General features: G+C 39.3%; 2 protein-coding genes across 11 annotated transcripts in view; one reads left to right on the forward strand and one right to left on the reverse strand.

Annotated features, from left to right (window-relative positions):
- The first annotated feature begins 1,579 nt into the window (after nt 1-1,579).
- On the forward strand, nt 1,580-24,452 carry TMEM62 (transmembrane protein 62). Of its 2 annotated transcripts, XM_064658167.1 has the most exons (14): nt 1,678-2,050; nt 5,854-5,965; nt 6,669-6,806; nt 7,882-7,927; nt 11,325-11,466; nt 12,293-12,417; nt 12,553-12,675; nt 13,543-13,698; nt 15,120-15,279; nt 18,062-18,175; nt 19,123-19,207; nt 20,717-20,821; nt 21,628-21,746; nt 22,657-24,452. In XM_064658167.1, the coding sequence occupies exons 1-14, from the start codon at nt 1,889-1,891 to the stop codon at nt 22,981-22,983; spliced, it is 1,914 nt and encodes a 637-aa protein (XP_064514237.1). In that variant the 5' UTR covers nt 1,678-1,888; the 3' UTR covers nt 22,984-24,452. The 2 variants fall into 2 exon arrangements, with proteins under 2 accessions (XP_064514238.1, XP_064514237.1); XM_064658168.1 differs by lacking the exons at nt 7,882-7,927; nt 11,325-11,466 and having other exon boundaries at nt 1,580-2,050; nt 12,623-12,675.
- PTGR2 (prostaglandin reductase 2) overlaps nt 10,381-24,942 on the reverse strand; it is a 34,988-nt gene continuing 20,426 nt past the window's right edge. For all 9 annotated transcript variants that reach the window (XR_010431287.1, XR_010431286.1, XR_010431285.1 and 6 more), the window contains one exon: nt 10,381-12,150. The gene's annotated coding sequence lies outside the window, so the exon portion shown is untranslated. The remainder of the gene's footprint in view (nt 12,151-24,942) is intronic.

Here is a 24,942-nt window from a genome sequence, read left to right on the forward strand (position 1 = left end):
TTTCTGTCATAGCTACCACTCATCTTCATTTTAAGAAGTCCTGCAGACTTCGTTACATTATTGAAATCTGTCACTTAAAATCACTGTGTAGATATTATCACTGAGACAGGATTAGGCATGAGATGTAAAAAAGACAAAGTGAATTTTGCCATTGAGCCACTTAACCATTAATTCAAAGCTTCATCTCATTTTGTCTATCCATGTTGCTGATCTATAACCAATCCTTTTTAACAGCACGGCCGACCACTAACCAGATGTGTTTGCACAACAGCCAAGTGTAGACTGTGATTACTGGAGTCCTGCACCTGTTTTAGCATCAACACTAGCAATTGTATAATCCACCTTCAAACACAGTTGAGCAAGAAAAGCAAGGCAGAATTCCAAGAAAGCAACAAACTCAGTCAAGTGCAGAAGGGCTGCCTGCAGCCCCCTGTGCTGTGAGACAAGCAGCTTGCGTGGCCATGTCTTGTAGCTGAACTATCAGTGTGGTTTCACTATACTGTGGTGACTTTTAGAATTTATGCTGATGCAAATCAACTGCTTTAGTTGAACAAGACTTATTGTTAGACTTATTTAACAAAATAACACAAACAAAGACTTGGAACCCACATGCTGGGAGACAGCAAAGAAAGTGGCAACGAATCTCTGAAAAAGCAAGTTGGCACCACTGCCCAGGCAGAAATGGCACAAAACACCAAGATCTCCATGGATACTACAGTAATAGAGGAAAGAAGAACAAAACAGGGATTCAGATCAATTTTAATGGAGACAAAATGCTGTAGTTTGGCAGCCCTGCTAGACACAAAATAAAATGGTAGACCTCCAGGAAGAAAGGGAGAAAACCCCAGTTGTCAAGATTAGTCCTGAAGATTACCAGGATTACTGATTGCTAACTGTTGATTTAGAAGCAGTTGTTCAGGATGTTCTTTGGGGGCAAGAGGGAGCAGACAATCAAGATGGAAGGCAGGAGAAAACAATCAAAGCAAACAAACATACATGAAGTCCTGCAAAAGAGAGGCTAAATTACCAAGAACATCTGAAAAGGGGTGTATTATATTAATAAAGTTTAACTGACCTGAAAAGTTAAAATGCAAAAATGCAAAAAATTAAATTTTTATCCTGTGGCAAATCATAAGAAAATATAATGAAAATTACGCAATATTGAATTAGAAACTTCTGATATCTGAAAAGTTGTTTAAGAATACTACATTAAATATCAAAGAAAGTGACAGAAGCTTTTTCAGCTAAACTCATGCTTAAGATGGTAAGAAAAAAATCTCAACAGTAAATGTGGGCACTAGTTAGGAAACAAAGAGTTAATAGCAAAGAATAACGTAGCAATTATGAATCTGTGCAGTTGCTATAGCAAGGTTTAAAATGGTGTATATGAAAAAGAAATGTTCAAAATACCATAAAAAGACTCTTTAAGTATGTCGTATCAAAAAAGGTCAGTTGCCTAGATATCAGAGCAGGTAGAATTATAAATATCGTCAGGGAAAAAAAGCGAAAGTTTACATGCTGTACTCGGAAGATAGCAGGATGAGACACTGATCTCTTCGTACGACTGGGTTTTGGTTTGTTTTGTTTCAACCTAGGCGCTTCCAGGCACCGCTGCGCCTGGGAGGGGGAAAAGCGGACACGCTCAGGACGGAGGGAGCGCGGGCAGAGCCGGAATCCCCCGACCTCGCCGGATAAAACGGCCGAGAGAAGGAAAGCGCCGACCCGCGGCCCCGCTGGCACCGGTCCTCCGAACAAGCCGCGGCCGAGCGCGGGGCCCGGCAGCCGGGGGGTGGGACGCGGAAGTGCCGCGGCCGGCGGTGCTGCCCGGCAGGAGGGCGGGAGACGGGAGCGCTCTCCAGGGGCGGGCACCGTGGCGGCGCGGCACAGGATGCTGGGGCTGGCGGCGGGGCTACTGGCGGCAGCCGCCGTGGCGCTGCTGCTGGACTGGTACGGGCCGTCGGGGGCGCCGCCGGCCGCGGGGCAGCGCCGCCGCTGGGCCCCGCATCCCGCCCCCGGCGCGGCGGCCGCCGGCCTGCTGTGGGTCGTGCAGGTGAGTGGGGCCGGGCGGGGGCGAGGGGCGGCCGCCGAGCTGGGGGCAGAGCGGGCACGCCGGAGTTACAGGTGTTTTGCTAGGCTGCCCGAAAGGTAATGGAATACATTCAGTGCCGGTAGCTCGGTGTGCAGCTTCAGTGGAGCTGCAGGTTGAGCTCTGGGGAGCGGGAGCCCGAGGCAAGAGGCTGTGACCTGGCGACCCTTTGCATGACATAGGGCCCGGAGACCAGTGGCCCGTCCAGGTGACCGGACACTCGGAGACACGGCGGGAGCGGACGGCCCCCAGCCTTCTCCCACTTAAACTGTGAGGATATAAAACCCCAGGGGTTCCTGTTTTCGGGGTCCCTCCTCGGAGGCACCAGCTCGAGCTCTTATTTTGTTATTTAGTAATTGCACCACGATTAAATTATTTTAAAGATCTGGACTTCTGAGACTCTCGTTTGGGGAAACCTGGGGTCGAGCCGGTAAGGAAACCTGGTCTGACTGTGAGTGTGGTGTGTGTAGCTGTGAAGGGACTTCGGTCCCAGCTCAGGTGGTATGAGAGTGATTGCCGGAGTGGCTCCTGGATGGTCGGACAGGGAAGTTTCCTTAACAGATAAGGTGGAAGCGGATAATTGGTAATCACCTAATTGTTACACTATATATTGCATCACTGCCTGATGCAGTATTGTCTAATATCCCGGTGAAAAGTGCAGGCTCTGCCTGTCCCTTTCCCCTTCCAAAACTCAGAAAGGTTGTGTGGCTGAGAAAATAGTTATGCCGATTTTTAGCAATAGAACGAACTAGACTAGTATTCAGAAGGTTAAATGTACATACCTTTGTTTCCAGGCTAAACATAAAATCCAAGTTAACCTGGCATAGTCCTGGAAGCAAATTGTCATGTCTGAGTGCTTCTGTGGCCTCTTCTGGCTCTTTTCCCCAGAGCATTCTCAAAGCACTTAGTGTAGAACTAGCTGCAAAGGTGTTTACATATTTGCAGCTAATGGACAGCTGAGTTGTCACAAGGGTTGCTGTGCATTTCCTTCGAACAAATAAGCTGCTTTTACTGTTTTGTTTTTATTCTCAAACTCAAGAACACTTTGTCCGAATGTATTAACTGCAAGTGGTGTTCTTAGTGCATGACCTGGCGCATTATTTAGTCCTTTTGTTCTCTCCATTTGCTGTGTATTTTCAAAGTAGGTTTTTTTCAGTAATTTTTCCTTAAGTGACTTAAGACTTATTTTTACTGCAGAGTAGATTTCAAGACAAGATGTATGTTTGAATTAATGTAAGTAGAGCCCCTATCTTGAGTTGCTATCTTGTGAAGAGTCAACTACAGCAGCATATTGCAGCTGCAGAGCTATACTGACAAGCAGCGTGCACAGCTTCATGCTTCTCTTGCCATGTTTTCTCTGGTTGTGTTACTTCAAGTGCAGTTCTCCCAAGGATAGGTCACAGCACAGATAATTTAAGACTTGGCTTTACTTTCAAGTGGTTGTATTCTCTTTCAGGCGTCCCCTTTAGCAGCTGCTTTATCGTTGACCTAACTTGGAAATTAAGCAAGCACTAAATCCAGCATTGTGCCTGATGATCTTGTGGGAAACAGGCTTCAGGCTCCCTGGTGACTCCATAGGTCTAGCCTAGGTCACTGGATAGAGGCCAAGATAATCCTGCAGTTCCTTGCCTTGTTTTTCTTCCCATCCACAGGACTGTCTTTTCTTAAACTGATCTAAATTTAATCTTTGTACTACAATCTTCTGCTAATTGCTCTTCCACCTTTCTTATATCAGGATTTCCTTTCTTACCCAGTGCCGAGTAGACACTCTAGTTCAGTATTTGACAAGTTTACAATTATTTCTCCTGTTTCTCTCAGGTAGATTCATTCTACTGTTGCTCTAGACCTTATAATTCTCCCTTGTTAATGCTTGCCTGTCCTGAACCACATCTTTGCTAGATAAGGAATGTTGATGGTGATTTCTCCTCACCTCTAAATCTCTTCCAGTCCATTTTGATGAAAGTTACTGCCTATGGTGCAATGAGAGAGGCTAAGTAACCATATCAGTCAGAGGGAGGAGGAAGACAGAAGTGCAGCAGGTGGGCCTTTTTACCTACATTGTAGGGAATTAAATAAGAGCATTACAAGCTTTTCACCCTTCCTGCTGTCTTCTGTTTTATTGTGGTACCTTTGGAAGTTAATTAAAAAAAACCAAAAAACAAACAACCCACTCCACTCCCAAGATCTTCATATTTCAGGGGTTTTAGTGATGAGAGAAACTTAGTCCCAGCTCTCAGAAGTCCCAGCAGGACACTGAAACTCTTAGAAGTTAAAAGTTAAGCCCTCTCTAAATTTTAAACTCATATCATAATGGGAAGCTCTTTGTAGAAAATCAAGCTTCCCAACCATGCTCTGCTGTAAGGCTGCAAATTTACATTCTCTGTAGTTACCGGTAGAGCAGGAGTAAGGTTTCCTGTAAGACTTCTTTTTTCTTCAAAATTAAAAAGTATAGAAGTTTTTATTTTTTCTGTTTGATTGCTGAGATACATGAATTGCAAATCCACAGGCTGAAGAGAAATGAAACAAGATGTTGTATCCTTGTCAGTGATTAAATGAGGTTTGATGTATTGAGGTAGTTTTACTGTGCTCTTTGATTCACACTAGCTTGAATGTATCAATAGAAGTGAATATAAGGTTATGTCTAAAAATGTTTACCTTTTTTGGTATCCAGTTCTGATCTAGGCAGAAGTTCCATGTAATTCCAAATGGGGAATTTTCCTAAGCAGAATTAAAAAGCTGTATACAAGTAATATTTTCTACATATGCAGATGACTGAATAAGTAGAAGTAAGGCATTTTGTCTCCAAGGTATTTTATCTGAATTTTTCAAAAAAGTAAAGGCTTTACAAGAACAGGTTTATTAAATTGAATGTAAAAGGTAATGTTTTTCTTTCCAAGTGATATTGTCAGATGAGCATGGGCATGTGTTACTGTTTCTTGAGCATCGAGTACCATTTGTTTAAACAGAGGAGGACAATTTATTAGTTGATTGACTGAAGTGGAATGGAATGTGGAATTGAAAGCATTCACCCAAGATTTATTTTGTACAGCCCTGAAAAGACACAGTATAAAAAAAAAATCTTACTTGTCTAATTTTTCCCATCCCGCCCCAAATGGTTCTTCTGATGTGAAGGCTTTGACTGGTTCAGAAACAAACAGCAACTTTTACTGTTATGTACAAGTCATATCAAGACTTCATGGGCAATCTTTGCCTTCTTGAAGGCACATGGAGTGGGATCTAAACACACTCATTAGATCCATTAAAAAGCATGGAGAGAATGTTAACAATCCTTTCACCCAGGTACTGGAAGTGTCACACCGGGTACAAAATAAGTTATTGGTATACTTCAAGTCCTAGGTAAAATTTAACTCTTCTTGCTTTGCAGAACTATTTTGTGTTCTCACTTGCAGCAAAACCACTCCATTGCACCAGAAACTCACAGAATTTGAAAGGCAGCAGGTCACTTACAGTCATCACAAGTTACTGTGGATAGCTAAGTACTTCCCCATATTATTGTATGCCCTTAGTTTTAAGGAAATTTTTTTATTGTGATTTTTTTATGTGATTTAGGGATTAGAGTTGCAATATCATATGCTTGTTCTGCTTTTGTTCTGCCCTAGTCATCCACTTCTTGTGTCTCCCTGTATCTGTAATACTGTTGTGAATCACTATGATTGCCCTGATATTGCATTCTTATGTTGGCTTTGCAGAACAATCTGGGTAGCAGTAACCCTCTACGTGGGACAATGTTTCATTCTCTTTTGCAGGTGTCAGATATTCATATCAGCAAATTTTGGGATCCCAAACGAGCTCCCGACTTCGAAAAATTCTGTTCTGAAACAATTGACATAATTCAACCCGCACTTGTTCTAGCAACAGGTAAGCAATTCAAAACTGTGAATTTCCTGTTGAGTGTGCTGTCAAAGGAAGAGCAAATAAGCAACATTTTAGGATCTCAAGAGAGAACTTTAAAGTGTTAAGGTGTCTTAAACAATGGAAATGAAATTGCAGCTGAAGATAGACTGCTGGAAGCAGAAGAGAATAACAACTCAAGAGAATTAGTTTTTGCTTAGTGTCTTGAGTCTGATGGTGAGCTTAGTGTGTTTTATATGTAACAGACACAGTTATGCAGGATATTGTTTTCTTAATATTTGTTGCTACACCTTAGTCCTTGCTAGCCACTACCTTCCTTCTTGTCCTGCTATGACTATGTGAACAGAAGTGGGAATGGTTCGAACTTTAATTGGAGCTTGAGGTGATACAGAAGCTGTGCAGTTAAACAAAGCTCTTATGACTAAAATCTTCAGATATAGTGAATGCCTAATAATTTGCTTTGTTTTGGCATGGCGTTAGTGAAAGCGTTGCAGTGATGTGGTCAATAGATGTCCGAGGAGGCTACTGCATCTACATTAGAAGGCATTTCCCCTTATAGTAACCTCTTGGACCAGATACAGGAACATCCAGATTGTACTCAGTATGCCTGCAGCCTTTTACACTCAGAGGCAGGGATGCATGTCTAGTTACAGTAGTTGTATAACCTGTGTAGGCCTCTAGTTGTAATCTCACCTTTGTACACTTCCAGGTGACCTGACAGATGCTAAGACAAGAGATAAACTGGGGTCTGAGCAGGTAGAAGAAGAGTGGAAAACTTACCAGTCAATCCTGAAGAGATCAAGAGTCATGGAAAAAACCAAGTGGATAGACATCAAAGGGAATCATGGTAAGAAGGCAATGAAACATCTGTCTTTCCTGTGATTGCAGATCACAGACTGTAGAGGTAAAGTGTTAGTAGTCACTAGTATGTTAGTGGTAATTATGAATCGAGAAGGGCTTGCCATCCACATGTCTACTGAGGGCACGCTTTGTTTACAGGCACTTACTGGAGTTTTACTACCAGAGAAGTAAGTCTTTTTCCTGGCAAGTTGTAGAACATACCGTCAGATGTTAGATTCCAGGTCATTAGTTTATATACCACATTAATTAATGGAAGGGCAAAAGGTAACCTTACCCTACTGAAGAAATTGTTTCAATTTACTTTTCATAGATTTCTCACCTCCCCAGACCCCAGGTTTAAGTTAAAAAGGTAGCAATAACACTCCAGCAGGTAAAGAAAATTTGGGTTCTTTTGAATAGAAAGGACTAATGGCAGTTTGTACACATCATAGTTGTTGCCACGTTCTAATCAGTCAAACTCAAGTTAACATCCTTGTAGGCTACATAAACCAGCTGTTACAGGAAGGGCAGAATGAGAAAGCCTAGCACTGGGTGGGTAGGGAAAAGTACATGCTTTGTCATATATACCGATTTCCCTTTCGGGCTTCTGTTACCAGCCTTGATGGAGAGGTGGAACCCAGTTGAAGTACAAACCTCCCCTGGTTGCTGTTTGATTTACACACACTATTCTCTGATGCTGTTGCTACTTTATTTTCTGTGAATGAGTTAGGTCTTACTTGTAGAGAATTCACCCAAACCAAAAAGCTTCTGAAAAGCTCTGTGGTCAAAGTGGAGAGAGCTTTAGCTGTTGGCCACTAAATAACAGTTTACATTCCCACAACAACTTTATCTTTGAATTGAAACTTAAATGAGAAAACTATTGCCACTTTTAGGTCAACTGCATCAAGTGTATAATGTCTTCTCTGCAGTTAAACACTCTGCTTGTCCATTATGCATTTAAAAAAAATAGCTCTTCAGCACCTGCTGAGATCACTATATTTCAATACTACTAGGTTAAATATGGGGGTCAATGATCAATTTGATCTGAAAGTTTCCTCATTTCCTTTTTCTCTTCCTTACAGATTCATTCAACATTCCACACCTGGATAGCGTTCAGAATTATTACAGGTACTTTTATTTACAGATGCCGTTATATTCAAGGTCAAACTCACTAAACAATATTCTGCTTCCAGTTATCATAGTTTTTCACTGACTTTCCTATAGTCCAGCATCATATTTGCTATTCCCTCTGTCTTTTGCATTGTCAATTAGTAGAGCAGAATAGGTTGATAAAATAGAGAATTCTTTGTGCAGACTTATCTCTTATCCTTCTGTGTTTAACACTGAATGGGTTAAATCTGTTCACGTCTATAAAATGTTCTGTGTGTTGTGTTCAGTTTCCTCAGAAAAGTTGTGATATATTTTTGTAAAAGGTGTTCCCAGAGAATGTTTTTCCTACTTAAAATAGGTGGGAAAAAAGCAATCTAAAACTTCTCTTTTTTTAATATTCTTTCTGTACACCCAAAGGGATTTTCATGTCATTTGGGTCTTTATTTGAGCTGTTTCTTCCCATCTGAGTCATTTTAGAAGACTGAAAGTAGAGAAGTAAGAAGGCACATGATGATGGGAGGACAGATATTCTTCAGGGATATTCATATGAGATTTAAATGTGAAGATAGGTGAGGAAATTTTCCCCCCTTCAGCCAGCTCTATTGCTGGTACCTTATAAAGGTAGGCTCAGTTGTAAATTGTGTTTAACTTCTCAGTTTCTCTTGTCCTTCACATCTGAACACAAAATCTTGTCTCATAATATTGATGGCACTTTCAACTTTGACTCTTTGGAACTGGAGGAGGAATTGGAAATCTAAATTTTACTTCAACTAAGGCCCTTGAGCCATCCTCTTTGCCAAAACATCTGATAGTTCAGCTTGCTTCAGTTCCCTGTGACCCAGCAGGAGCAGACACATTTTCCCACAAATTCTATGGTATGGGATCCTATAGCAGCTGCATTTGCAGGAGAACGTGGAATTCACATGGGCATTTACCAGGAGGGGATGATTGGTGCTAATAAGTCTTTTGTATGTGCTAGTGCAGAGCACATCCCTATGTCTTTTGCCAAAGTTGTGGCTCCGTGACAATCTAGTATCAGTCTCCCACTCTAGTTTAAGGCTGCTATCAGAAGTCCTAGTGAGACACAAGGGAAGATGTTGCACCAGTCAGTTCCCCGGATCATCCCTGAATTGTTTGTCCTGGACAAGCCTGCTGTTTTGTGAAGATGTGTGGATCACCTGCCTCTAATCCACATTGAAGATGTACTGATAGCAAAAGGGATTGGAAAGGATTATGGTGAAATTTCCAAGCAATTTAGACAACCTAGGAATTTGAGTGAAATTCTTAGGTGAAAAAGTCTTTGCTTATTAATTAAGTCTCTTGCTAAACTAATGTGTTCTCATGATGGCATTGCTCCATTATAGTCTGTCATCATAGCAAAATAAAGAAACTTCCATAAGATTTATCATACTTTCTACCTAAGATCAAAGAAGGGCACTAAAAGTCCTCAAAAACTATTAAGCATCACTCAAAGCAGAACCATCATACAGGGATAATTTTGTTAATCTAATACTTAATTAGAACAAAAATATTAAGAAAATGTTTCGTCTCGGTCTAGGAGAGAGAAGATGGCAGACTAAAATGGAGTTGGTTTTTTATATATAAAAATATAAATAATATGAAAATATTAAAATTATAAAAATAGAAGCTGGAAAAAGCAGTTATTCACCACCACATTCTGGTGTTCATTATGTATTAAAATTAAAGAAGGCAGCAGGTTGTATTGATATACAACAATATTTTTACACAAAACCATGGGTTCCTATTTCATGGCCACAGGATTATCAGAGGATGATTTAACTGTTACACATATTCTAAGAGGGACTAAAGGTAGAAATCTTAGAATTATGATACTGAGCTTTCCAATTTTCTTATTGAAGTTCATGATGTTCATAAAGGTAACCATAACTTCAAGAAAATAAACATTGTGAGAAGGTTTCCATGGCGTTAAAAGTATTGCTTTATGTTGAAAACTTGCATTTAATATATTGGCTTTTATTTTATTCAGGACAACTTCTCAGGCAGTTTTATTGTTTATTCTGTTTGGTGGAGGAATAATGGTATGAACTGTTTTCTGGATTTCTATGTTCAAACTGTACTCATCATCTGAACTCAGGAATGTTTTAGCTTCCATATATCGTGCAGGGAGTTTAAAAAAAAAAGCCAAAAACCAAAGCTATTCAAGAAAGCCCAGCTGAAAACCCCAAAAGAAAATTAAAAAATGCCCCCCCCAATTGAACCAAATGAGTTTTAGTTAATTTTAGATTTATATAAAATTATTTTAGTTACAGAATTCAATTCTTAATAGAGGGATTTAGTAGCTACTATTCGTTGGAATGTTATCTGTCTTTGCCAGTAGAAGATGTACGCAATTCCCATCTAGCATAAAGTATCAAAAGCACTTCAATTTTATAAGTTAGAAAAACTGAAATTATCTGTTGTCAATGGAAGGAGAGAAAGAAACATATGTATACATTATTATATGTATTTATTGTAACCAATATTAGGATAAAAGCACAGGAGAAAAAAACAAGGTGGAATTAGTTGACATCTTTTAAGTCCTCCCCTATTCACAGTTCTTTCTTAGAGTATTTGAAGATTAAGATTCAAGAGTTCAATTAATATTCAGTAACGTGCAAAAGAATAGCAACCCTTTTTCTGCTCTCCTCTTACTCTTTGAACAAAGAACTCTGATGACATTCCACTGACCTGATAATGACATTACCAAGAGAACTGGTAAGATTTTCTACATCAAGAAATAAAAAAGAAGCAGCAAAGAGAAATGCTGCCTTCTTTACTATTTATAAGATTTAATGTAGTGTCTCTGTTTTCCATCTTTTGGAAAACAACTGAAAAAGTTCAACATTTCTTTGCTTCAATATCATATTCCATTAGCCAAGAGCTGATTATTCTACATGAGAGTAACTTAAGAGAAATCTAACAAAATAATGGAGACAAGACTTGATGTCCCTGATATGCTCTAGGTGAGCAAGGAAAAATTCTTTTGGATACCATGATAAACACAGGACAATTTTTATTTTTAATTTGTAGTTCTCCTTTAATTAAGAATTGTGTAAGATCCTGCTGTTCTGTCATCTCACCTGTTTGTTGTACACTGCTGGCCTATCCTTTATCCATAAAAAAGTACTGTGTTGCTCAGGGAAAGCATATTTGTGCTAACGTTTTTTTAAATGTTTGTGTGCTAACTTGCTGCTTGTCTTAACACATAACCCATGTAATGCATCTTCTTTGAAGTACAGATTTTTCAATGCCATTGACTTTTAAGAGCCTACTGCAGTAACAAGAAGGAGCTAGATCTAATGGTTGCAAGGCATCTTGCGTTTATACTATGCAGGTCACTGTTGTCATTGCTACAGGCTTTCCTAACAGCAATATTTCCACTTTATTTTGTTAGGAAATACTCTGCCTGGCGTAAAGATGGCTCTTTCCATTACATCCACACTACCTCCTTTGGGAACTATTCATTCATCTGCGTGGATGCCACACTCAGCCCAGGCCCTAAGAGACCCTATAATTTCTTTGGGATTTTAAACACGGTATTGTATAGGTCTTGACATTCCATTTTGCTGGCTATTTTACTTCTGTAGTGGTTTGTTTGGAATTTTGATTTGTTTCTATATAGAAAAATTGTTTTGAATATGTATGTTTGTCTAAAAGAGTGTTTACATTTTTAAATTATTATGAATGTGGGACATTTATTTAGAAAAATTAGATTTTGAGACCTTACTGGTATTGGGACACTCTCTGGACATTAAGTGGTTGATTTAATATTGGAATTCAAACAAGTAGGAGAGAAATTTTACCTCCTATGTAAAGTGTTACTTTTGCTTAACTTTAACAGCAATAGCTGAGTAATATTTTTAAGATTCAGCATCTGAGTTCATTTAGTTAAATGACTGAAGCATGTGGTGCACAGGTTCTGTGGTCTGTCATGCCTCTACAAGGCCATCTAGCAACTCAAGAAATGGTAAGGATGATAATTGTAAGGTAAAGATGTTTGTAAAATTAACTTTTTTGCTATAAAAATAAGCAGTAGAAAGGATAAGAATATTGTTTACCAACATCTATCTTTACATTTCATTCTTCCTGTGTTAGATTGCAAAGAAGGCATTGAGCGTCTGGTTTTCATTTTCTTTTTCCAACATCAGATTTTAGGGTTACATCTAGTGGTATAGTTGTTCACACACAGGTCCCTGAAGCAACTCAACTCAGAGTATTCTCTGTAATGAAAGAAAAAAGAAAGAGAGAGATTAATTGCATTCTTCATTAGTTTCTTTCTGCTTTCCTTTTGCTATTCTTTCACAATAGCCTGAATGTTAATCAGATTTGTTTGGTTGTCTTTCAAACACCTGTCCATTTCAGAATCAAATGGCAGAGCTATCTTTGATGGCAACAGAAAGTCTGCACAGCAACCATACTATCTGGTTTGGCCATTATACCACCTCAACAATCATCTCCCCAGCCCCAGGAATACGAACATTAATGAGGTAAAGTCTTTTTTTCCTGTGTGTTTTCAATTTGAAGTACATTTCTCGCCTCACTTAACATGCTTATCTCTCACTTTTCAGGTTTTCTGTAGTGATATTTCCTTCCCACCCAAATAATCACAATTCTTTTATTAGTTCTGCCACAGCCTATTTATGTGGACATCTCCATACAATGGGTGGGCTTATGCCAGTGTTGCACAGTCAGCACCGTGGTGGCACTCTGGAACTCGAACTGGGAGACTGGATGGATAATAGAAAGTAAGTAAAGCCTAGGCGAGCAAATTATTATATGAAGCCCGCCTGGCTCTACTGTGATTCCCTCTTATGCTGTCTGGTGAATTTGAAAAGAGCATGAGATTAGAATGACTGGTTATTACTATTAATGCTTTTGAAAAATGTCTTTGTGTGTAAGTTTGGGATTTTTTTCCCATACTAACAGTGTGCTAATAATGTACATCATTTTTTATTAATTCTTGATATATAGAAGTTAAAAAAGGGACCTCTAAATGTCCATTTAGTATGTGTTGTGTTCAGATGTATATTCAAAAATATATTCAAATGTAGATGAATAAATTGTAAAAAAAATCAGCATCATTACTTCAAAATGCCCATGCTCTGCACTAGCTGTTAGAATTCTAGATGCATAAGTAGTCTACATGAGAAATGTTACCTTCACAGCATATCAAAACACATCTGATGCTACATGGAGTGTATAGTAGTATATTAGCTTTTATTCTGCAGTAATCCAAAGAAGATACTTGTATGCATACAGGGAAAGGGCACAGTGGGGTCTTGGTCCATAACTAGAGTACCTGCACAGACACTGTAGTAATGTATATTGTATTTGAGTTATTTAACTTATTGTTCATCTATCTGATTCGTGTGAAAAATTCCATAGATCTTACCACTTTTAATTTTGAGTACTGCTTCCGTGATTTATAATAAAATGAACCTAATCAGAGGTAACCAGCTGCACAGTAGAGTTGGTTGATATAGAATCAACTACAGAAGAGAATAAATGGAAAATAAATCAAGGAAGTTCTGTTTAGGAACTTGAGAAGCATGGGAATGAGCTGTGCACGCTCATTTGTTTGTATTAACAATTTTTTTTTCTTTTCATTATAGGTACCGGCTCCTTGCATTTGACCACGACCTCCTTAGTTTTGCAGATCTTAACTTTGAAGAATGGCCTGTAGTTCTCATCACCAATCCCAAGTCCTTCCTTTACAGCAGTTCTACTCATGAACCATTAGTCAAAATCCTTCATTCCACTCATATCAGGTACCCTGTAGTCTCTTGATTTCACAATATTTAACTACATATATATGTGTATGCACAAAGCTTTCTTTTAAATGTGTGTCCACTGTTCTCAGAATTCATTTTTCTCTGGAAGATTATTCCTGAGAACTCTCTTCATATCACATATGGGATAAAGAAATTGTGTAGAAGTGATTCATGTTTATTTATGCAGTTATTTCCCCTCAAGTCAATTGAACTTTTTTATGTAACCAAAGCTGATAGAGTTAGATTAATATGTAATCTGTGTTGTTTAAATCTGTGTTATTTATGTCATGTGTTCATGTTGCCTCTGCCAATTTCAGGATTTTGTCTATGTATTTTTTTAAGTTTCTCTATTCACTTCAGACTTCTCAGCCTCTTTTGTTTTAGTTTTACATCCTTTATATATTGAAACATAAGAAGCTTCTGATTTTCCAATTTTCATATTGGTTTTAAATCTCTCCATCTTTCCATTTCCTCTTCTATTTAATTTTTTCATTTATATGTCAAATTTCTTGGCCCTTTTCAACATTTTGTATTTGCTGTCAGACCAATATGCTTGAAGTATTACATACACAGAATTACCATCAAAAAAGGTTTGTCATACTTCTCATTTAAGAAGTAGTGTCCAGTAAGTGTCTTTCTTTCCAGTTGCCTATTCAGAACCTTATCTTAACATTCTTATGATTATATTAAATATATGAACTAGTAGAATAGTTCACCATAACTATATGAGACTCCTTTATTTGACTGAAACTGGAATGCCTTTTGTATTACCAGAAATGAAAGAAATTATATGTGTAATAATTTAAGTCTACATTAGCATGACTGATTCTCTGAATATAAGCACTGCCAAGTGATAATACATCTGTTGGTGTCTGAGATCTGTAATACCAGTCTTGCGTTCCACTCTGTGTCTCATAAATGTGGTTACAAAGACTGAGAAGTTTATATTCTGACTAGCAAAGAGACAAAAAGAAGAAGAAAAAACCCACACCAAACAACAAAGGACTTTAGAGAGAGAGACTGGCAATTTTTAATGAAGCCATCTATAAGTGTTTGATTGTGTCTATATGTGCAGGAGGATGCATCCCATTTGTGTTAGCAAATGTTTTGAAAGCAAGAGTTCTAAGATTATTTCTGCAGGACCTTATGATCTCTGCCACTTTTTTGTGTGTTCCACAGCCAGTTTTCTATCCCGTTGTTTTGTGCAGTGCCATATAGAACTACATTTTTTAGCTGTAGGAAAGAGCTACTACCATGTTACCATTAGCCTACCGATACTTCACTGTTTTAATTTCTAAATCTTTTGAACTCTTTAGTACAAGGGTACTAAATCCTTAGGGACTTCTCTTAAGGAAGCAATGAGAAGTATGCAAGTCCTGTAACAAATCTGTTTATTTTGCTCTTTATTCACTCCTTAGAATTCTGGCATTCTCTCCTTCTGTCATTGTCTCCGTCAAAGTCTACATAGACAGAGTTCACTTGGGGAATGCGCATCAGGTGTCTGGTCCTCTCTATGTGCTGAAGTGGAGCCCACAAAACTACAGTGAAGGGTACCATCACATAGATGTGACTGTCCAGGTGAGGTTGGCACTCTTTGTGTTAAATTTTTTTTGTTGTTGTGACGTCTTCTCCATCACCTTTCTGCGTCACCTAACTAGGAACAAAATACATGATAACAGATTTCCTTTCACGTTTGTCTGATTACAAAAAGCCAAAGGACACTGACTGCTGAGCACTGAAATATAAAGCAGCTGGACAAAAGAAAGATTTCTTATTTTTCATGAGAAATATATTAAAACATGACAGAAGAGCAAGCATGAATTGAAATTGGCCATAGATGTCAAAAATACAGGAGAGGGTTCTTGAGGTACATAACAAAAAGCAGAAACAGAAGGAAAATACTGGCCCACCATTACACAGCAGAGGTAAATTAGTCACCAACAGTGTGGCAGAGGTTCTCAACACTTTCTTCACCTCCATCTTTACCAGCAGTGTTGGGCCTCAGGCCTTGGAAACAAGGGTCCAGGTGGATGCAAACACAGCCCCACTGTCAGTGAAGGAAGAGTTGGTGTGTGAACTGTTACAGGAGCTTGACCCTACAAATCGATGGGCCCTGACAGTTTCCACCCGAAAGCGTTAAGAGACCTGGCTGACGTTGTTGCGAGGCTGCTCTCTGTAGCCTGGGAGAAGTCGTGGGGAGCAGGGGACATCCCAGAAGGCTAGAACAAAGCTAATGTCACCCCCATCTATAAGAAGGGCTTAAAGGAGGATCCAGGAAATTTTAGGCCCATCAGTCTTACATCAATCCCTGGGGAAGTTATGGAACAAATCTATGTGGAAGGCTATCACAAGTCAGATGAAGCACATGATGGGGAAAAGCCAACACGGATTCACCAAGGGCAAATTGTGTGCCAACAAGAACATTATGAAGTTCAACAAGGATAAGTAAGAACTTGCACCTGAGAAAACATAATCCAGGCTTGCAGCACAGGCTGGGATTTACCTGGCTGGGGAGCAACTTCGGCAGTCCTGGTGGACAACAAGCTCAATGGGAGTGAAGATCGTGCTTGTGCAGCAGAGAAAGCCAATGAAATGCTGGGATGCATCAACCAAGGCATGACCAGCAGAGATAAAGAAGTCATTATCCCAGTCTACCGAATGCTTGTCAGGTCACACCTGGAACACTGTGCTCAGTTTTCGTCCGTGCTATGACAGGCTGGAGAGAGGGTCCAGAGAAGGGCCAGAAAGATGATGAAAGGAGTGGGAAGCCTGCCATGTGAGGAAAGGCTGAGAGAGCTGGGTTTGTTTAGCCTCGAGAAAAGAAGGCTTAGGGAAGACCTTATCACCATATTCCAGTATTTAAAGGGTGGATACAAAGAAGATGGAGAATCCGTTTTTATAAGGAGTTGCATGGAAAAGATGAGGGGTAATGGGTGCAAGTTACCAATTGATTAGACACAAGCCAATCAGCAACAGTGGTAGTGCCTCTGGGATAGGGTATGTAAGAATGGGGGGAAAGCTACTGCACAAGAGCAATTGTGGGAAGAGAAAAGAGGAGCAAGAATATATGTGAGCTCTGAGGTCAAGGAAGAAAGAGGAGCAGGAGGTGCTCCAGGCACCGGAGAAGAGATTCCCCTGCAGCCCGTGGTGCAGACCATGGTGAGACAGGCTGTCCCACTGCAGACTATGGATGTCCACAGTGGAGCAGAGATCCACCTGCAGCCCCTGGAGGACCCCACACTGGAGCAGGTGATGCCTGAAGGAGTTTATGACCCCATGGGACCACTGCGCTGGGGCAGGCTCCTGGCAGGACCTGTGGAGAGAGGAGCCCACGCTGGAGCAGGTTTGCTGGCAGGACTTGAGACCTGTAGGGGAACTATGCTGGAGTAGTCTGTTCCTGAAGATTGCCACCTGTGGATGGGACCCATGCTGGAGCAGATCAGGAAAAACTGCAGCCCATGGGAAGGACTTGTGTTGGAGAAATTTGTGGAGGACTATTTCCCGTGGGAGGGACCTCATGCTGGAGCAAGGAAGAGTGTGAGGAGGAAGGAGCGGCAGAGAAGTGATGTACTGACTGCATTCCTCATTCCTTTGTGCTGGTGAGGGAAGTAGGTAGAAAATTTGGGAGTGAAGTTAAGCCTGGGAAGAAGGGAGGGGTGGAAGAAAGGTGTTTTTAGGATTTGAGTTTACTTCTCTTTGTTCTACTCTGATTGGTAATGAATTAAGCTAGTTTCTGCAATTAAGAGTCTGTTTGACCATGATGGCAATTGCTGAGTGATCTCTCCCCATCCTGATCTCAACTCACGAGCCTTTCATTAAGTTTTCTCTCCCTTGCCCAACTGAGGAAGGGGAGTTACGGAGCAGCTTTGGTAGGCACCTGGCACCCAGCCAGGGCCAACCTGCCACAGATGTCAGTTACATATGAAGAAATATCAAACTGTTGAATAAGTGAAGCACTGTTATTGTTTATCAATACTGGTTTGTGGCAAATACACCAGAAACAAAGCACAATGAAGCTTCAAAATATTTTTATATGGGCTATTACCTAGAATTGAATTTTCAGAAAAAAATTGGTGGTGGGATCAGTAAACAGTCACTGTCTTCCACAAGTTGCTGAGTCTCTGACAAGTTCTCCTTCATATGTAGCACTTTCAGACTCTGATCTTACAATCACCAAGTTACTTGAAACTGTAAAATCGACAACAAGTAATCATTTGTAGGTAGAAGTATTTAATACAGCAGCATGCTAGACATGCATGCATCAACTAGATCTTTCTAGAAGAGCTTCAGTGATAATTAGGAACTTGTTATTTTGTGTGCTACTGGTATCTAATTGTTCTCTTACTTTATATCAATGTAGGATGCTTCGGGAAGAATTGGCACGCGGGGCCATATATTTGCTATGGAAGAAAACCTCTCTCTTAGATTTGACTTTTGGCCATCTGTGATTCTTCTCACTGACCACTATGTTTTAGTAAGTACTTTCATCATAACAGCTGTCATTCCATTTTGGCTTCCCAGAGCTGCAGTAGGCATTTTCCTAATTCCTGGTAGACTCGAACGCAGTTCACTTTTTCCAGATATGACTCCATTGGAATTCCAAAATACTTCAATTTTCTCAAGTTGCATGATTCAACCACAAATGTACAGCAGTGGTTCATGCAAACAGTTGACCTCCTGGATTTAGTTCACAATTTCCATTTTTGGGCATAGGTATACCCACATTTGGTGCAAGCAAGAAATTGAAAAGAAGCTACTGGACATGGTAGGAAAAGGAAACATTATTAAAAAAAAAAAAAATCACTGTGATCTGTTGCAATATGTGTTCTGGCAAGAATGCTGGAAATATTCTCACTACCAGCTGCTGACATTATAGCTAGCTGCAGCGAAGAGGAAGGCAAAAATTCCTGTTGGCTTCAGTAAGTTCCAGGTCATATCCAGATGTTACAGCTCAGTACATGCAAAGAATGCATGTCATAATAGTTTAGGTGCACTTTTAGAACAACGTAAGAGAGTCCACATGACTGTATTCATATTACTATTGGCTCAAAGTTATGATTTTTGTTAATCAGTAACAGATGTTCTACACTGTCTTGAACTGCAGTTCTCTTCAGCACTCAAAAAATGTCTTGCCTAGGAAGTGTATTTGTACTTTTTCAATTGATGTATTTTACAACCTCCATTTTTTTAAAGATTCAGGTCTATCACTTTCAGCCATTCAACTGAATTCAAGTCAGTATGAAACAAGTTCAGTAACTTAGAAACTCTTGTTTCTTTTTACTCCTCATTTCAATGACACCATCAAGCTTTGAATATGTGTTTCAGTTAGAAATCTTTGTACCATTCTGTCAATGTCCATAAGGAATGCTCCAAGGCTGCTACTACTCCACAGCTGGCTTAGAGTCAAAACTGTCTTTTCAGGCTCGTGTGCTCTTTGGACTGATTGTGCTGATTCAGATCACCTTGCTTGTTGTTTTCAGATACCTCCAAAAGCCAGTACTCAAAGGTATGAACCAATGTTTGTGGGTTTTAGAGAATCGTTTTCCCCTAAACTTTTTACTGTTTATCTGTGTGCTAACAATAGGTAAGTAATTGCGCTGTTAATGACCATATGCGTTTGGCATCTACTACTCTGGGGTTCGATTGGTTTCTCAGAAGCTGCTGTTTTGCTTTTAAGGGTACTTGGAAAACCTCCAATATATCAAATAAAGTAAATTAAAAACTAAAAACTTGAGCAGGCATCTTTGTTTAAACAAAAATTCAATTGATTGAAGTCTAAAGTTTTAATTTTCTCCAATGCATAGGGAAAGGAATGTTTTAGTTTGTTTTAGTTCTGTATGTGTGCTTGTTTCACTACAGTTGTCACAGAATTCTTTGTCACCTGAGTGGAGAAACAGATTTCCTTCTGCAAAGATAATTTTGTTAATTTTTGCATAGAACATGAACAGGATTGGGTCTTTCTCCATATTAAGGCCAGTTCTATCATAACTTGATATTTTTTTTGTGATAAATCTGGTAAATTAAAATTACCACTGTGAAGCTTGTGTGCTTATCCTTTAAACAATTATTTGAACCACACCTTACTAATGAGATTTTTCTGGAAGCCACCTCCCTTCCTATTCATATCGGTGTTTGTCCCTTCCTTTATACTCATAATCACGTAGCATCCTGAGGTAACTACAGCAACTGCTTACATAGAAAAAGAATAGATTTTCTGTTGCCTTTATGGAATTTAGCAACTAAAAGAGTTGACTCTGTGATCAGCTAGGTCCCTGTGGACCATGACAAATGCTTTACAAATTAGTGAACAAGTCTGTTAGTGCTGTTGATTTCCAAATGTCAAGCTTGCCCTCTAGGGGTTAATTCTTTCGAGAAGGGCAGCCACGTAATAGTTGAAACTCCACAAGCTAACTTCTGTAAGGCTCACTTGGTCTCAATCTATTAATTGTCTGCTTCAGTTTAAAAGTTAATACTGTTTTTTTCTGCTAACACACTTAACAGAATACTGTCATTTTAACGCCAAGCCTTCATTTGATCTGAGTTGCTATCAGATCTTACTAAGTAGATTCAATTTAAAAAAATCCAGTTAATCTGGTCCATGCTGACCTGTCTTTCTGGATTTGCACAGTTACTGTTTTGATTTTCTTAGTTTTCATTTAATATGTACTTTGTCCATGTTTTTCATTCTAGCTAACTTAATTTTTTGGGTATAGAATGGTTGTTCTATTTTATTTACATACAGTAAGTGTATTCATTTAGAATGGCAGCTTCCTCTGATGTTTTTAATATAGATTTGTGTATTTATCAGTTCTTTACTTCCAGTTATCACAGTAATGGGAGAAATGCATTCCTCTGCATTTATTCTGTAGACATACGAACTATTACTATATTCCTTATTTAATGGAATGAGTACATAATGTGCAGATTTGTTTCAGAAAGACCAGTATTTTATATATATATATACATGGGGGGCAACCTGAATTAAGTATATTTTTCTTAAATATTGTCTCTTTAGAAAAGCCAGGATTATTTACTCTGACTTCATACTCTCTTCATGTCTTCAGTAAAACAAACACCTTCTATTACTCAATTCTGGTTCTGAATTTATACACCATTCTGGGTAAGTAGCATAGAGTACTGGAGGACATAAATTAGTATTTTGAAATTACACGTCATATCCTGATGAAAATTAAGATTTCTAACATTTTGGAGAACAGGAAAAATCTACTTAAGTTACAAAATCTCTGTGGAACTTGAAAAGTTTATGTCCAAAGAGACTAAAGGTTTGTTTATAAGATCCTAACTTAGAATCCCTGAATTAATTAAACATTTAAATTGTTAAATTGCTCTCCCTTGGTGTAAAATGAGTATATGGAGGGTACGTTTCACATGACGTGTCACTAAAACATCTCAGCTCTCATGCTAACAATTTTAGCTTATTCTCCTCTGATATTATGTTACTAAAATAGCTACTTTCTTGGCAGTCAGTGTAGTATGCATAACATAGAACAGCCTGCCTATTTTAACTTCTGTGCTGAGCCACGCTGGGATTGTTTGTGACTGCATTTTTCATGTCTTACTGTAATTCTGGGAAAAAGCTACCATTTGAAAGGATCTACCTTTTCACTTCTCTTATGAGGAAGATGTTATATGTGGTGTTGAAAATTGTCACAGAGATGAAACAAAAGTATTTTTTTTGCATGCCACAACTCCCTGGTATACCAAATTTTCACATCCAGGATGTTCACCCTTTTGCTGTTTGTTGAAGATGAAAACATTAGGCTTATTACTCTGAACAAGCAATAGAGAAGTCACTTTCCCCAGTAAACTGTTTTGTGCTCAGGAGTACAAAAGGCCGTGTGGCAAACAGCCATGTCTGTGTTGTGTTTCCTGATGGTGCTGTATGTTTGGCTTCCTCTCTTGCAGGACCGTGGTTTGTAGGTGAACTGATAGATGGCCAGTGGGGGGCCTGTTTTTCCTTTGGGGTGTTCGTTGGTGGTTCCTTCTTACAGGGCAGTGTGACATTTGTGGTTGGGATTTTGCAGGTACGTATTTATAAAAATTCAAGCTAACAAATTGCTTTTTTCTGGGATTTGTTTTCCCAATTTTTTTTAATAGTTTTATAAAGAAAGGAGTCTTGGAAGGACAGAGGAGATTAATGGCCATGCCTGACTATAACAGATCTTTCTTAACTTTCTGCAAATTTAAAGGGCAGAAAGGAAGGAGGTTGTGCATTATTTTCTTCAACTTCTCTTTTCCCCTATTTGATGTTGCTTTGGACTCCCTGGATGTCTGGATTAGAGGCCATCTCTATAGATTCACTTCTCTAAATTTTCTGGTTTTGTCCTCGGCTCACGCACAGGTTGCAGTGACGAAGCAAAATAAACTGAGTGGCCAGGGCAGCCCTTGCACCCTGAATAACTCTTCAGATCAGTAGGTGTCACTCTCCAAGCACACAAGTCCAGTTTTCCCAGCAGTGGTTTCCCCAGCTGCCATTCATCTGAAAGAGGGTGTAGTTCCTTGGCATTTAAGCCAGACCAAGCCAGTGTTGCCTCCTCCTTCATATTCCCTCCCTTATACCAGTGCTAGGACTTGTCTGACACCACAGCGGGCTGGGTCAGAGAGTTGAACTGATATAATGATCCTCCATTTTTACCATACTAGCTTTTGCCAAGTCTGTCTCCCTGAATCAGCTCCAAGAGAGGTCAGATGCACTTCAGTGCCTCTCATTGCAAGGGAGTGGACAAGAATGCTTGGCCTGAGACTGAGGCACAGGCACTATCAGCTCTATCAGCTGCAGAGTCTTGAAGTGCATCCTGAGGTTCCATTTCTGGAAGTTGTACTCAACCCTTAGAACGGGACAGTTTTATGTGCTTATATCTTTCTATGCCTTCATATGCTACCCAGAACACCTGTCTGGCTTATTGTCATAGTTTTCTCTGCTCTTTTTTTCAGATGTTGTTTTTCAACCTGCCATTAATGGCCTATCTGTGCTGGTGCCTGTTTTTGCGATGCCGGGGTCACAGCTTCCGCTCTCACATCCGTCACGTCCGACGCCTCACGGCTGTGCTTGTTCACCTGGCGATGGCACTCCTCCTGGCCTGGCAGGTCTATTCCTGCTACTTCCTACAACGAACCTATGGGACCTTGGCTTTCTTCCTCTCCCCAATGAGAATGTGGCTGGTGGCACTGACCTCAGCTCTCATTTATAAAACCTGGACACTGAAATCATCTGAGCTCAGAACTTACATAGTAGAAATGAAAAACTGTCAGAGCTCCTGAAGTACAGTATAATTATTCCAAATTCTTTGTCTTAAAAACTGTCGAGGTACAACCTATCGTTTTGTGATGCTGGAATTCCATGCAGCTCAACCACTAGGTAGTAAGATCTGAAGTTGCACCTGCACTGCTACAGAACTGTATTAAATAGTAAATGTACAACAAGATGTAGTACATAGTTTTCTTGTATTATACCATATACTGTATAATATATGTTATACAATACAGTTGCACATTCAGTCAAATGTATAATAGTGGGTTCTTTGTGATACAGAACATGGATATGTCTGGACATGTTTGTCTATTACTGTGAATGGAAAAATATTTTTGATTTATTAAAATTTTTATTTTTATAATGCTGGGAAAAGTGAGCATAAATCTTGATAATGAGCTTCAGGATTTTTGCTGAACTTTGATTTTTATTTCAAGATTTACAAGATTTTTACAAGAATAACTACAAGACTAGACCAGATGTCTTTATGAAGTAATAGTGGTTGCAGAGGTGCTATGGTGGCCTTCACAGTAAGAGTCCTATGCTTATACATTTTCAGTGCATAATGCTATATACAAGCAGATTATAGGCTGTTAGGTGTGTATATGTGTGTTTGTGGTCGTGTTTACCTGAGCTGTGGCCTATTGCTCTTGTTTCCAATTCTCCCACACCTGACCAGTGAAAAGACAGTGAAAGATCAATGTTGCTGGGATTTTCACCTGTAGTCAGAGTTCAACGTCAAAGGGAGACCATGTCCTCAGGATGGGAGATCCTGGAGGAACTATGTGGTCTGGTGCCTACAATGTCTGTAACTGAGCAGGTCAGGCTTGTGTTTCTGAGTCTCAGTCAAATGCACTGAAGAGTGACCTAAGGGAACTCCTTTTTTTGTTTTCACTTTTTTTGAAGTCCAAAAATGATAGTACAATTAGTTACATTTATGAAGAATGCAAGGATCCAGAGCCAAGAGAGCCAAGGTGCCTTGATTTGTAAAGGAAAACACTGGGTTGCTTTACAGAAGACTGCTGTGAGTAGAATATTTAAAATACTTCAGGTAATATTACAGTAATTTATTTATGGCTCCTCAAAAGAAAAAGGAGAGGTAACTTACTTAGGGCACCTGTGACTGTAGTAGAACATAGGAAAATAAACTGAATTGGAAGAAAATGTTGACTACAACAAAGACTTTTTGTTATTTCTAAAAGATGACAGTTTTCCTACTCTTTGTGTTCTTCAATGACTGATGATTATAATAGAGCTCTCATTTGCATAAGTTAAATACACTGTTAAGACAATACAGAATGTCATTTGTTGCTACATAAGTTTGTTTTGCAAAGCTGTTAGAAAATCAGAGGCAGGGCACAAAATGTATTTGTGAGAAATGCTACTGAAAAATTAATAATGACATTTCACAATTACTTTTATGTGATAAGGGAGCCTAAGAACTGGCAATAAAATACTTCGTATTTCTACCCTGTGACAAGACTGTGTTCTGAAGTGAGACTTTTTTTTTTTGGTGGTGTTAGCAGTCAACTGCAACATAAACAAATCTCAATGCAATCATATGTCTATAGACTTAAAAATCTTACAGTCTGTCAAATACTTACTTTTTGGCTCTGTGGGCTGTGTTTGGTAGATGGATGGAATTCTGTTAAAGAGCTCTCAGTGCTATTCTTAGTGTGGCAAGCAAAGATATTTTGTTTGTAGATGCATTATCCCTGGCTCCAGCAACCCAAAGAAGAATCACATGCTCCTAATGTGGTTGATGTGTGAATTATATATGTATGTGAGAATAATGTAATAAATTTTGAGAGGAAGGGGCTTTCCTACTGTCCTGCTGTCACAGTGAAGAGCACACTGTAGAAGCTTAGAGCTCTACCCTACACAGGAATCATCTCTGACCTCATGCTCTACAGACACAGCTATTGCAGCTTTTTGTTGCCTAAAAGACAAGTAAAACTTATTTTGTCTCA

The sequence above is a fragment of the Pseudopipra pipra genome, chromosome 6, assembly GCF_036250125.1.
Source record: "Pseudopipra pipra isolate bDixPip1 chromosome 6, bDixPip1.hap1, whole genome shotgun sequence".
In the NCBI taxonomy this organism is placed as follows: Eukaryota; Metazoa; Chordata; class Aves; order Passeriformes; family Pipridae; genus Pseudopipra; species Pseudopipra pipra.

Coding starts and splice junctions, on each gene's coding strand:
- TMEM62 (XM_064658167.1), top strand. CDS start 1,889: ATGCTGGGGCTGGCGGCGGGGCTACTGGCGGCAGCCGCCGTGGCGCTG. Junction 12,418..12,552: donor GGAATACGAACATTAATGAG/GTAAAGTCTTTT, acceptor TTCTTTTATTAG/TTCTGCCACAGCCTATTTAT. Junction 20,822..21,627: donor GAATTTATACACCATTCTGG/GTAAGTAGCATA, acceptor CCTCTCTTGCAG/GACCGTGGTTTGTAGGTGAA.